The following is a 13534-nucleotide window of genomic DNA, read 5'->3' as shown; positions in this document are numbered from 1 at the left end:
CCAATCCCACAACCATCTTCACCATCTCCCTTCTTGATGCATAAACTATTTAAGTTTTATAGATCTATGCATGGGAATCATGGGCTGACTATGTACATTTGGGAAATATGCTACAGCCACACGACAAACATTGGGCAAGTGGTGTTTCTGTCACTAAACATAAACTAAACTGGCAGAGACACAAGTGTAAAATTGAAACTGGAAAGGTCTTAAAAGCTAAACAACACCAATGAGCTGGAACAAAATATGAGAATATCATTTTACTTTCCATGATCTAGAATTACCTTTCTGTAGCGCGCTAGGAAATGAAAGCGTCACCTTCTCATCTTCATTCTGATAATTGAACCCTGTTGCATTTATCTCTAAAATGAAATAGATACAAAAAGTTTTTATTCATGTTCAGCTGCAATACACAATAATAGCAAAACTTGGAACAAACCTTATAGTACAAGCTACAAACACTTCTTGGATGTCCTTTATAGCATGGTTTTAAAGTTCTTGGGAAAGTGGACTATGGCGGCATCGCCAGTATTTACTGCCCATCTCTAAATATTATTGTGTCAATTTGAACAGCAACAGTCCTTACTCTAAACTCTTTCATGCGGCTAAAAGAATGTTAGCATTTAGACCCTGCAAAAGTCTTGATATCTTTCTAAGTCAGTGCAATAATTGGTGGGGCAAGTGGTGACATTCCAATGTGCTTCTGAACTTGTCCATCTTGGTTTGGAGCTTGAGGGATCAGTATATGCAGTAACTTTAATTTGCGCAACTATGAGATTGTACACATTGCAGCCGTACAGAAACAAAAAAAAATAGCGGATAGAATGGACACCAAACGTCTAGCTTCAAATATTGTTGTTGTGGGCAAATGAAGATTATTCTGTCAAACTACCTTACCTAACTGATGTGTTGTTGCAATCACAGAAGCAGACAGCTAAAGACACAATGTGCTGGAGTAACTGAGCAGGTCAGGCAGCATCTCTGGAGCACATGGATAGGCGACACTTCAGGTCGGGACCTTTTTTCAGACTGATTGATGATTTGTATATCTCAGCCAGGGCACCTGTAATTTCTTCTCTAGCTTTCCACAGTGGCCTCGGATATATCTGATCAGGCCTGGAAGATTTATCTATCTTCATACGCCTTAGGACATCCAGCACCCCTGTGACCATAATACGGACTGTCCTCAGAAATCTCCATTTTCTATCCAAGATCACCAGTCCTCATGTCTTTCGCCATGGTAAAAATAGACTCATAGGACTCGGACTGCCTTCCGCGTACATGGATGACTGCTAGGGGCCCTATTCACTCTCCCTTTACCCTCTTTCCCTTAATGTACATAAAATCTCTAGATGTTCCTTAATATTTTCTGCCAGAGCTATCTCCTGACCCCTTTTTGCCCTTCTTACTTCCTTCTTAAATATGCACTTCAGTTCCCAAAACTCCACCAGGGATACACTTGATCCCAGTTGTCTGTACCTGCCTCATACATTTTCCTGTCCAGAGCCTCAATTTCTCATCATCCAAGCTTCCTCCCTCCCACCTGCCTTACCTTTCACTCTAACAGGAACCTGCATACCCTGAACTTTTGCCATCACACTTTTAAAAACAACCCACTTTCCAGATGTTCCTTTGCCTGCAAACCTACTCCAATCAACTTTAACAAGTTCCTGTCTAATACCAAAGTTGGGCTTGCCCCAATTTAGAATTTTAACCTGTGGGCTAAATTTTAGTCTTGGAGCCTCTTCCTCCCGTTAACTAATTTAATTGTTCATAATTAAATGTAGTAGGATTGCAGCTCTTTGATCAGATGCATTAATGTGCTTAGCGCTTTCTACAACGTACTACTCTGCCTGTTCAGCACACATGCAATCCTGTTGCAGCATTTCCTGGTTGTAATATCACTTTTAGTCTGATGATGCACTTCCCATGCCCTCTTGCAATCATTGAACTAGTGCTGATGTCCTAGAATGATTACATGTTAAAGTGATAGAAATATATGTTTGGCGATTGCAGATAACAGAAGTTACAGATTGTGAAATATGCAATTCTACCATTACTGATACCCACATCAGAGCTCCCCGGAGTGGTGCTGTTAGATCTGTTTGTGTAAATATCGTCCAGGGCAGTTTTACAGGCAAATACTCCAAATGCTTTGTTTTCCCTAAATGCCTCCATATCATAGATCTTAATTACAAAACAAATGCATTGTCGAAAGGCTCAAGGGCAGGCACAATCAGATTGACTACAGTCAATTATTTTTCGATTATGACATGGCTTAACATCATAGTTCAGGAACATTATACTTCAATGAGTTATTACCATTCATGGAACAGTCTAACAAGGAACACTTTCAAGCTACTTAAGTGTGAGGATCATTGCTACACAACAACCTACTTGCTCTCAACAAAATAACCATACACACACATTTTGCTGAAGAGAATGAAGCAGAACCTTTAAACTTCCCCGACTGAACCTAGGGACACCAGGGTTAACTTGAATGGCACTCTTAGTGACTGAACTAAGACCAGGCCTTGGATTTCATTCTGACTCGTATTCTATAAATGAAAAGGTACTAATAATCATTTAGCAACCATAATGTAGCTGTGGCAGTAAATGTTCATATCTTATGTTATAGTCAACTATAAAACATTGTTCCCCTTAAATTTACAGCACTTAAAGCAGCCAAAAGTAGAGAGACAATTTGTCTGTAAGCATAACATTAACTAACAAAATGTAACTCAAAACTATAGATAAAATATAGATTTAAAAATAGATGACTTATGAGGAATAGTCTCGGATAGCTGAGGGTTTGATACCATTGGTATGTAGCCAATATAGTGTGATAAAATAATAGCCTGAATTGCAAAAATCTGGAGTATGTCAGATACAAACGTACAGGTTAACCAATGAAAACAGAACACTATTGCAACTTCAACTATAACCACTATTTTTTTTCCACTATCTTAATCCATGTAAAATAACTCCCCAAATTTGTGTGTGTGTGTCAGATTTGACCTTCTATTCCCGACGTTTTATCACAAACTGGAATTAACTTTAATATTTTTTATCTGCTTCATATATTCCTGTTACTCCCTATCATATCTACAAATGTGACGAAGATTACTGAAACAGAAGCACAAATTTATTTGTTGCATGCATTTTAAAACATTTACAAAATATTTTTTCTCATCGAAAAATTAAATTCAAATCGTACTATCATAGTGTTGCTTTTAGAAAAGTGCAAATGCAAAAACCAGAAATTATATTAGCAATGTACATTATCTGTCTGGTCCCAAAGGTTTAATAATTGTTTTTTATGTATTAATCCTTCAATTTGTTGACGGAAACATCACTGCCCAAGGCTGGGCTGAGAGCATAGCCACTAACAGTAGGTCAAAGGGAATGGTAGATGAACAAGAGGCCAGAGTTGGAAGACTTCAGTCTCGTGGATGGTACGTTTTACAGAAAATGGGTCATATTCAGCGATGGAAGGATTTACACATAAACCTGAGTATGTCAAGTATTAATGGACAAGAAGCCAATGCTAATGGAGGATCAGGAGGCCTCTTAAACAATCACTGTGTGCAGTTTGTAAAACTGACACAATGCTTTCAGCGGGGATGAAAACAGATGTTGCAGAAGTGGAATTCTTTGATTTAAACATAGTTAATTATTCACTTCAGGAGCCATACAAATTCTAGACCTGAAGAGTCTGTGAGAGTGATTGACAGGAGGAATGCACCTTTTTTTTCAGAAAGGGTTGGATACAGCCAGTGGAAAATTCCATAATCAGCTCCCAGAGATTCATTCATTGTGGATGGAGACAGAATTTATGTTATAAACCAGTCAAATCTGTTTTCTATAATGTATTCCTGAACAAACCCACTTCATATTTTCAAAGTCTTCTCCTTTGTCATGATCAGATTAATCAGGAGTACTAAAACACAAGTTATCCCCTATTATTTGAAAGGATCCACAGTGCATCTAGGGACCTCTAGTCCACACCACTTTGCATGAATGGTCAGTTTCAGGTAACAAATGTTCATCCAAAGTGAAACAGAGTTTAAGCAGATTACAAATTTGGCAATGAGAGTTAAACTGCAATATTTACCATGTTTGCATAGCCCATGTATAATGATAAAAGGATATCAAACTCTGCATTTAACAATTCATTAAGCATTGAAAGTGGAGAATTTCAAAGTTACTAAGTAGTACAGCGCACTGATCCTAAATAGCAGTTTCTTCAGATTAAAAAAAGAGGTACCATCTATTTTTAAAATGCATAGATTAATATCAGTGTTTAGCAGCATATTCCACATAAATTGAAGTGGTGCAATGAACAAAATTAACCTGCAATCTTACCTTGACCACCTTCTGGAACATATGATGCTGTAATGATGTCTATATCAGCACAGTTCATGACAATCTGATTGGTCGCCTGTCTTACCTGTAAATATATACACACATATAAACATCAGTAAACTTGAGAGAAATGCCATCAAAAAATTTAAAATGTACACATGATCATCACTCTCATTTATGGTGAAAAGGTACATAAGAACAACCCTGGACAAATGACCCCAAGTACCTAGATGCAGATACCTGCTCTGCATCATTCTCCCATGTGGAAGATTTGATACAGGTGCACAACCTTTTATCCGGTGTTCCGGAAACCGAAAAACTCCGAAAACCGGCCATTTTTTCCAGGATGTCGTCTGCGCACCAAAGCTCGCGTTTGGCGCCAAACTTGACCCGAAACGACCCACGGTCAACCCAGGTCTGTACTACTGTAGCGGCTGCCTCCTCCCCGGAGACCGGGGAGACACTTAAACATCTGTAAATCATTGCTTAAATGTTAGTTTGGAGGACTTTTATGTGAAGGGGGGGGGGGGGGGGGGGGGAGATTGAAGGGGTAAACTTTAATTCTTAGTCCCCTACCTGGTCGGAGAGGCGGGGAGCGGTCAATGCCGTACCGGGTCGCCGTGCAGTAAGCTCCGCAGCGCTGTGGCCGCCAACTCCCAGATGGAGCTGCGGCCGCCGCCGGTTGTAGCTCCGACCCCGGCAACTCTGCCCCTGGCTGCGAGGCGCTCCAAATCCAGCGCCGCCCGCAGCCCCAGCTCCGCGAATGTTGGGAGAAGGCGGCCTCAGCGCCCTGGAGCTTACTGCACAGCGACCCGGTAAGGCATTGCTCGCTTCCCGCTGGTATCCCAGCGCTGCTGGGGCTGCGGGCGGCGCTGGATTTGGAGCGCGTCGCAGCCAGGGGTCGAGTTGCCGGGGTCGGAGCTCCAACCGGCGCCGCCCGCGGCCGGACGGAGCCCCCAGCTCCGCGATGTTGGGAGTCGCCGACCAGGTAGGGGACTAAGAATTAAAGTTTACCCCTTCACCCACCCCCACCCCACCACCACCACATAAAATCCCTCCAAACTAACTGACTAACATTTATGCAATGATCTACAATGATTCCCCGGTCTCCGGGGAGGAGGCAGCCGCTCCAGACTTTTCAAGCCGCCCGCGCTACCTACCTAATCTACGCTAAAAATCTTCCATTCGGAAATCCGAAAATATCCGAAATCCGACAAGTGTCTGGTCCCAAGGCTTTCGGATAAAAGGTTGTGCACCTGTACTAGGATTTTTTTGTGGGGCATTTAAAATATCCTCATGTAAGTATGAAGGCAGTTTATGGACTGTATCATTAGAATATTCGCAGCAAAACAGTCCAATTTATATCTTCAGCCTTTCTTCTCAGCTCCAATAGTTTTGTATTTGTTAGAATATTTATATCCAATCAGGAGCAGGCCCTTAGATGCATTATATTTCAGATTTTAAAATAAACCAAGCATTAAGAGTGTAACTTTGACTAATACAATTTATTACAAATTGTTACATAAGTATTTGATCTTCTGTAACAGTCAATTTTTATATCTTTAGTATTTTATTGAAAATGACTTCTTTATTCATGAAGAATCAGTTTCATAAATAGATTTTAAATATTTTTTACCAATTTAATAGTGGTAACGGTTTGCGTAAATTCATAAAGTATCTCTTTACCGCGAAATAGTGAATATAATCTAGTTGATGCTGTAGTCTAAAGAAATAGTAAAAATAATTTACAACTGCATAAACTTGCAACAAAGTAAAATATCCATAACTGTTCTGCAGAAGAGAAATGAGCAAGGGGGTGATGGGGGGGGGGGGAAAGTAAAAGTGGAGGACAATATCAAGATGGTGAGAAGAAACAAAGAAAAATTAAGCAGAGTGATTTGCTCTAAACGTGAGGAAGTACCAAGGTAAAGACTTTTACATTAAATTTAATTTTGGTGTGGATGGACAGGTTCCCTGAAGCTTGATCATCGAGTATAAGCTCATCAGGATAAGATGCCAGTAGCAATTCTAAGTGATCAGGAGCTTATTTTTGTAACATGAAAAGAATTAGGAGCAAAGACGATACAGATGAAACCTTCAAGGCTGATACTGCAAAGTCAGAGCAGAGACCAAACACGATGAAAATAGGCAGACAATGATAAATCCGGCATGGACTTAGAAACCCACTCTGCATCAAACAGGTTATGCACTGCTCAGTCAACATAAGGATTAAAATAGCAAGTTTAATTTAAAACTAGCTATGAGACAAGAGTAGTGAAAATTTAATACGTAAAAAAGACAAGTTTGGCATCATAGGCATTGCTATAAAAGTCGATCCAATGCCACGCATCATTGATCCCTCAACTGAAGAGAGGGCTGGAGACGTTAGTAATCCAGAGATAACACAGAAGGGAACAGAGTAAATATGTGGGCTAGATTGCAAACAAGGAGGCAATATTAATGTGCACTATTAATCACAATTCAATAATGGAAGGTGTTTAGCTTGAAAAAAATCCATCCATTTAGCTGTTTTTTTGCTTCTCTCGTTCTCCCACCTGCCATCAACCTTTTGCACAAATGTATTTGCATTCCTTTATTAGAATTTTGATTCATATACATGTGCTGGATGCTGGTGTGTTTTAATAATTTGAAACTATATGCACATCCCAAGCAATCCACTTCAGACCCAAAGCCATGAATCAGTGCATCCCTAATTCATTAAGGCGAGCCAATCCATCCAAAAAGAAATATAACATGATAATAATACACAAGATCCACAAAAATGATGCAATCATTAATAAAACTCACGCAATACTCTGTAACGGTAATGGAACTTTTCTATTAAAGTGACTCTTTCATGAGCTTACTATGAGAAGTATATAAAAATCATCAAAAGTCAAATGAAGGCCAAATATCTTTACCTTATACAAAAATTAACTGGTTATTTCACAATTGGTGGAAAAGAATGCAAAATGACAAATGTTTTGTGATGGATGCCCGAGATGTTTATGACATTAGGAAGTGATTGCAGTATTGTTGCAATATGTAGATGACATGGTCTTGGGGAGGATGGGGAAGCGGAAAATATCCAAGAATAAATATTTAAAGGAAACATTAGACCAGGTAATTGTGTGAGAAGGGCCTCCAGAGAAATATTGCTGGCTGCAGCAATAGCGAAGTATTAGGGCGGTACAGTGGCACAGTGGTAGAGTTGCTGCCTTGCAGCGCTCGAGACACGGGTTCAATCCCGACTACGGGTACCGCCGGTACGGAATTTGTACTCGCAGTGACTGCGTGGGTTTTCTCTGAGATCATCGGTTTCCTCCCACATTCCAAAGACGTACTGGTTTAATTGGTTTGGTATAAGTGTAAATTGTCCCTAGTGTGTCGTCGGATAATGTTAGTTTGCGGGGATGCTGGTTGGTGCAGACTCGGTGGGCCGAAGAGCCAGTTTCCACGCTGTATCTCTAAAAACTGAAACTAAACTAAATCCATACTGGGGAAAATCAAAGCTAGTAGTCACTATGCTGGGAGAAAAGCTTTGGATAAATTTAGTTTCAAAGCAGAAGTCAGAGTTAAACTGCACAGATGTGTAGGAAAGAACTGCAGATGTTGGTCTAAATCAAAGGTGGACACAAAATGCTAGAGTAACTCAGCGAGACAAGCAGCATCTCTGGAGAAAAGGAATAGGTGACGATATCTATTCCTTTTCTCCAGAGATGTTGCCTGACCCGCTGGGTTACTCCAGCATTTTACATTTATCTTTGGTGTAAACCAGCATCTGCAGTTCCTTCCTACACCATTTGTCCATATCCTTCCAAACCTTTCCTATCCATGTACCAGCCTAAATATATTTTAAAGACTCTAATTGTACCCCTTTCACCGCTTCCTCTGGAAGCTCGTTCTATCTACTCACTAAGCTGTGTGGGAAAGGTCTCCTTGAAATTATTTCTCTCTCACTTTAAATCTTTGCTCTCTAATTTTAGACTTTATCCTAGGGGCAGGGGGAAAAGAGTATGACCATTCACCTTATTTATGCCCCTCAGTTTTATACACAAAGTTACACAAAGGATCGAGCCTCCTTCGCTCGCGGGAAGAGGGGTGGGAGCCAGAACAGCAAGTCAGCAATCAGTCGGATGACATTGGAGATTGTGAAGGCTGTCAAAGGATACTGCAGGATATAGATCAGTTACAGATACGAGTGGAGAAATGGCAGATAGAGTTTATTCGGGGCAAGTGTGAGTTGTTCCACTTTGAGAGATCAAATGCAAATGGAAAGTATACAGTTAGGCAAGATTCTTAAATGCTCCATCCTAAATGTAGAGAGAGATCACGGGGTCCCTTAAACTAGCAACACAAGTAGATATAAGGTATATGGTGTGGTTGCCTTAATTAGCTTGTAGATTGATTATGAGAGTCAGGAAGTAATGCTACAGTTGCTTTGGTTATATTGCATTTGGAGTATTGCATCCCATTCAAGTCACCTTACAGGAGTGATGTGTTGGACGGAGCAGGTGCAGAAGAGGTCTACGAGGATGCTGTCTGGCTTAGAGGATATTATTTATATGAAGAGATTGGACAAACTTGCATTTTTTCCCTCTGGTGGGTCGGAGCCTGAGGGGAGACCTGACAGAAGTTTATAAAACTAAGAGTCATAGACAATGTAGAAAGAATCCCCCCTCCGTAAGTAGAAATGTTAAATAGACGAGGACATAGCTTTAAGGCAAGAAAGGAACATTTTAAAGATGATATGCGAGGCAAATATATATATATAGATATATATATATATATATTTTAAACAAACAGGAGCTGTGATTGTATTGTTGTCAAAGCTGTTCCTCATCCTACTAGTATGTGACCTGAGGCTCCTGTACCGCCTCCCTGATGGGAGGAGGGCAAACATGTGTTCCAGGCACCTGGAACACATGTTTGCCCTCCTCCCATCAGGGAGGCGGTACAGGAGCCTCAGGTCACATACTAGTAGGATGAGGAACAGCTTTGACAACAATACAATCACATTGCTGAACTCGGAGTCCCGCCGATAGATTTCTCCGGTCCCTCCGTCCCCATTGTTTAATTATTCTGTATGTTTTGATTATTCTGTATCTTCTCTCTTTCTATTTTTTTTCTTTATGCACAACTACTACGGACTGACGCAAAACTGCATTTTGTTGTACTCATACTTGTATTTGTGCGATGACATTAAAGTTGAATTGAATTGACATTGTTAGAGGCCATGGTGGAAGACCATATGATAATGGCTTTCAGGATACTTCTAGATGGGCGCATGAATACACAGGAAATGGAGAGATATGGATCACGCGCAGGCAGAAGGGATTGGTTTGATTTGGCACGTGTTCAGCCAAGACATTGTGTGCCAACAGACCTGGTCCTGTGCTGCACTTCTATATTCTATGATCTCAGTGCAACGATGGTGGCTAAGCCAAAGTGTGGACGATGATCACATTACAGTGGAGCTGGGTTGAATCGGAAATATAGCAATGCAAGAACAAGGCACAATATCCAATTTAACTCTGGTTCAGACATGACACTAATTGTTCATCACCTCAGCTAAAGAAAGGGCAAGAATGGATGAGATGACAATAATAGTACCGAGAGGGTGGAAAAGCTTGCCTGATTAGATTTTACAGGATTTTTATCAGCATTATTAGAATTTCATCAAGGTGTAAAAAAGGCAGCTTGCCAGTTTAAAAGTAGAATATATATTTCAGCTCCCATCACCATAACTCAGAAATTGAATACAGAGTCTATATTGATTACATTGGTAACATTTCAGATAATTATGATTTTAGTGGTACTGGTTCAGTTGTAAATACATGACAAGAGAATTTCTATTCCTGCAAGCCACCTAGATTTCAATTCCAGGATTTTATTTCATGTGACTTGCAAAAGATATGCAATAGTTTTGGGGTAGGAATTATGTTTAGAAATGAGAAGTTTAGAATTTGGCTGCAAAACTGTACTGAAGAATTAATCTGGACATTTCATCTATACAATAACTTAACTAATATCCCATAACACTTTCGAAATATTTAACTTGTAAATGCACTTGTGTAGACGTGCAAGATCAAAGGGTGATTGAACAGAAACTTTCTAGCAGTAACAAGAATTCTACCACTGAGCCAAAGTAGGAGCCGTAAGCCCCTGTCCCACTTTCCCGAGTTACTCAAGAACTCTCCCGAGTTTTCCCCTTGATTCGGAGAATTAAGGTAATAGTCAGTCGTAGGTACTCGGGGCTATTTATTTTTACTCGTGGTTATTTTTCAACGTTCAAAAATCGTCCCGACTTACCCGATGCCCCGAGTTCCTACGGCTGGCATTACGAGCCTTTACGAAACATATACGGAATCCTATGGCCTCCTAAGAGCTCGCTACTGACATTCCCCGACAGTCCCCGAGTGTGAATCAAGGGGAAAACTCGGAGAGACCGTGAATAACTCGGGAAAGTGGGACAGGGGGTTTAAAAAGTATACATTTGATTCTTACCTGATAGTTTAGTGTCCGGCAAAAATATTAATACATTTAGATTAATTTATATATGGTCACAATTTTAAACAAATAGGCAATACAAGATATCCTGGAAATAATACCTTAAGAGTCTAATTTAATCAATTGCTCAAGGAAACAAAAAGTTTAGCAAAGTGTGGATGCTTTTGAATATTGGTCTAGCTGGAGGCCAAGGTTCACTTATCACATTCTTGTAGCATGCTGCTGTCGAAAGAAAATCAGACAAAGCTAAACAGTTCAGAAATAGAAGATACTAGACCAAGTGCAGACCCGTTGGGTCTGCTCCCCCAATGGTATGATCCCCCAACCCAATATTCCACCATGCACCCGTCTCCTCCAACAGAACTGAAGCCGTTCCCAAATGTAAGATTCCAGCACTCCCCTGCCTCCCTCAGCAGTGGATTAAAAAAAATTCCAATTGCACCTTCCCCTGCCTGCTGCAGCAGTTCCAATTGCAATACCAATTGGCCCTCCCCCTCCTGTTGAAGCAATTGCTGTGATATCCCATTGAGGTGAAAAGTTCAGAGTGTTCCTGTGTTGCAACTTTGTTTTGAAGTGTGTTGGAAGCTGATAGGAAGGAGCAGCCGTCAACAAATCAAAAGGCAGAAAGGCAGCCGGACGACAGACAGACAGACAGACAAATAAATAAATAAAGAATTAAGGGGCTGGCCGATGTTTATAGTTAACTTCATATTTAATAACAATCATGGTAAAGCAGTTATTGTTAAATGGATTATTCAAGGGGAAATTGCAAATAGTTTCAGTTTAGTTTATTGTCGCGTGTACCGAGGTACAGTGAAAAGCTTTTTGGTGCTATCCAGACAGCAGAAAGACAATATATGACCACAATCGAGCCATTACTGTGTACAGATACATGATAAGGGAATAACATTTAGTGCAATGTAAAGCCAGCAAAGTCTGATGAAGGATAGTCCAAGGGTCACCAATGAGCTATGCACCAATCAGCACTGCTCTCTGGTTGTGGTACAGTTCCATGATAACAGCTGGGAAGAAACTGTCCCTGAAACTGGATGTGAACTTTTATACACCTTTTGCCTGAAGGGTGACGCGAGTTGAAAAATAGCTGATAGGTCATTTTCTTAAAAACAGAATTTTTACAGGTCTGTTAAGTTTGCATTCTGAATGCACAACTGGCATTGGTGACTGCTGCAAACCAATGTGTAGAGTTCTGTTTACACTGTGCTAAGCCCAATTTAAAAACATATTTTCTATTCTTTTTTTCCCTTCCTTCAGAGACCAGCAATATAATCTTAAGATTTGTTCCAATTTAATGTTATAAGAACATGTTAAGATGTTTTTCAAGCAAAGTAATAGCATTTCCAAACGTTCACCCAAATATTAGTTTAAAATAATTAAGGAAACATAACTGAATTTGGCATCTAATGTCATGAAAAGATCTGGTCAATAAAGCAGCATGGTGACATTGAAACATTTTGTGAAAAAAACAAATGGTATGATTAAAATTAATGAGCCTATAGTTATTAGCCACTGTGGAAGATTTCACAGCTATTTGGCGGAAGTTGGTAAAATTTTAATGATTCAAAAGAATAGACGCAGAGAAACAATGTGCTCAAATACAGGAAATTCTAGAACAAACAACATTTAATTAGACTTGGGTCATAAGTAAAATATGAAAAAACTTTTTTCACATAACGGGTAAATAAACCGAGGGAGCTGAGGAGCCAAATAGCTGAGTCTCGATATTTGTGACATTTTGCAGAAAGATGCAACTTTAAAATGAATCAGTTCTTGTACCCAATGTATAACATGGAACTGGTGGGATTAACCATTCACCTGGGATTAGTTTGAGTAGTAATGAGGGACAATTCATCGATAATTTTATAAAGAGGACTGATATCAACGTACTTATGCAGGTGTGAAAGGAGCTGATATGGAAGAGTGGTGGGACGTAGCATGATGCAAACTGCAGGTGAATCAACACAGCAGCACAAGGATTACATGACTACTAGTCACAGATAGGCAGCGGGCCGAGCATCAAAAACGTGTCTAGAAATCAACTCCTCGTGACCCATGTCTCGGAACTACATGAAATTTTGCACAGATTTAGATGAAATATAATTGAGAAGGAAGTCATAACTCGTCAGTACCAAAAGTTTAATTAATTAAACTAATTTAAACTAACCCCCCCCCCCCCCCCCCCCCCCCCAAAAATTTCAAAATGTTAAAAAAATCAAACAGCTCTAACCCATAGAATGTTGGTGAACGTTCCATCGTGTGATGTCACAATGCTATCCCTCACAGATGCCCAATCGGAATGGATCTCATTTACATTTGCCTTTGCACCAGCCCCCCCCCTCTCCCCCGCAGCCTGTGTCGAAGCGCGTGATCACGTGTGTGGGAATAGAGAAAGAGGATTGGCGGTGATAGGGAATGGGGAATAGATGGACTACCACTCCCCCTCTCCACTCTTTCCCCTCTCCCCCTCCCTCCACCACTCTTTTCCCAACCCCATCGCCCTCCTCCCCTCCCTCCCCCCCTTCCCTCTCTCTCCCCTCCCCTCTTCCCTCTCTCCCCCCTCCACACTCTTCCCCCTCCTCCTCCACACCTCTTCCCCCCCCTCCTCCCCTCTCCTCTTCTTCCCCACCACTCCCCCCATCCC

At 40.7% G+C, this 13534-nt stretch overlaps 1 protein-coding gene across 3 annotated transcripts in view; it reads right to left on the bottom strand.

The window, feature by feature from the left end:
- The window catches only part of npepps (aminopeptidase puromycin sensitive), a 159106-nt gene that overhangs the window by 100575 nt on the left and 44997 nt on the right, over nt 1–13534 (bottom strand). For all 3 annotated transcript variants that reach the window (XM_055656842.1, XM_055656843.1, XM_055656844.1), the window contains 2 exons: nt 4366–4450; nt 285–362 (listed from right to left, as the gene is read on the bottom strand). In XM_055656842.1, coding sequence (XP_055512817.1) covers nt 285–362; nt 4366–4450 — 163 coding nt within the window. The remainder of the gene's footprint in view (nt 1–284; nt 363–4365; nt 4451–13534) is intronic.

The sequence above is a fragment of the Leucoraja erinacea genome, chromosome 27 (assembly GCF_028641065.1).
Source record: "Leucoraja erinacea ecotype New England chromosome 27, Leri_hhj_1, whole genome shotgun sequence".
In the NCBI taxonomy this organism is placed as follows: domain Eukaryota; kingdom Metazoa; phylum Chordata; class Chondrichthyes; order Rajiformes; family Rajidae; genus Leucoraja; species Leucoraja erinaceus.
This window is presented reverse-complemented; position numbering and strand designations above follow the sequence as displayed.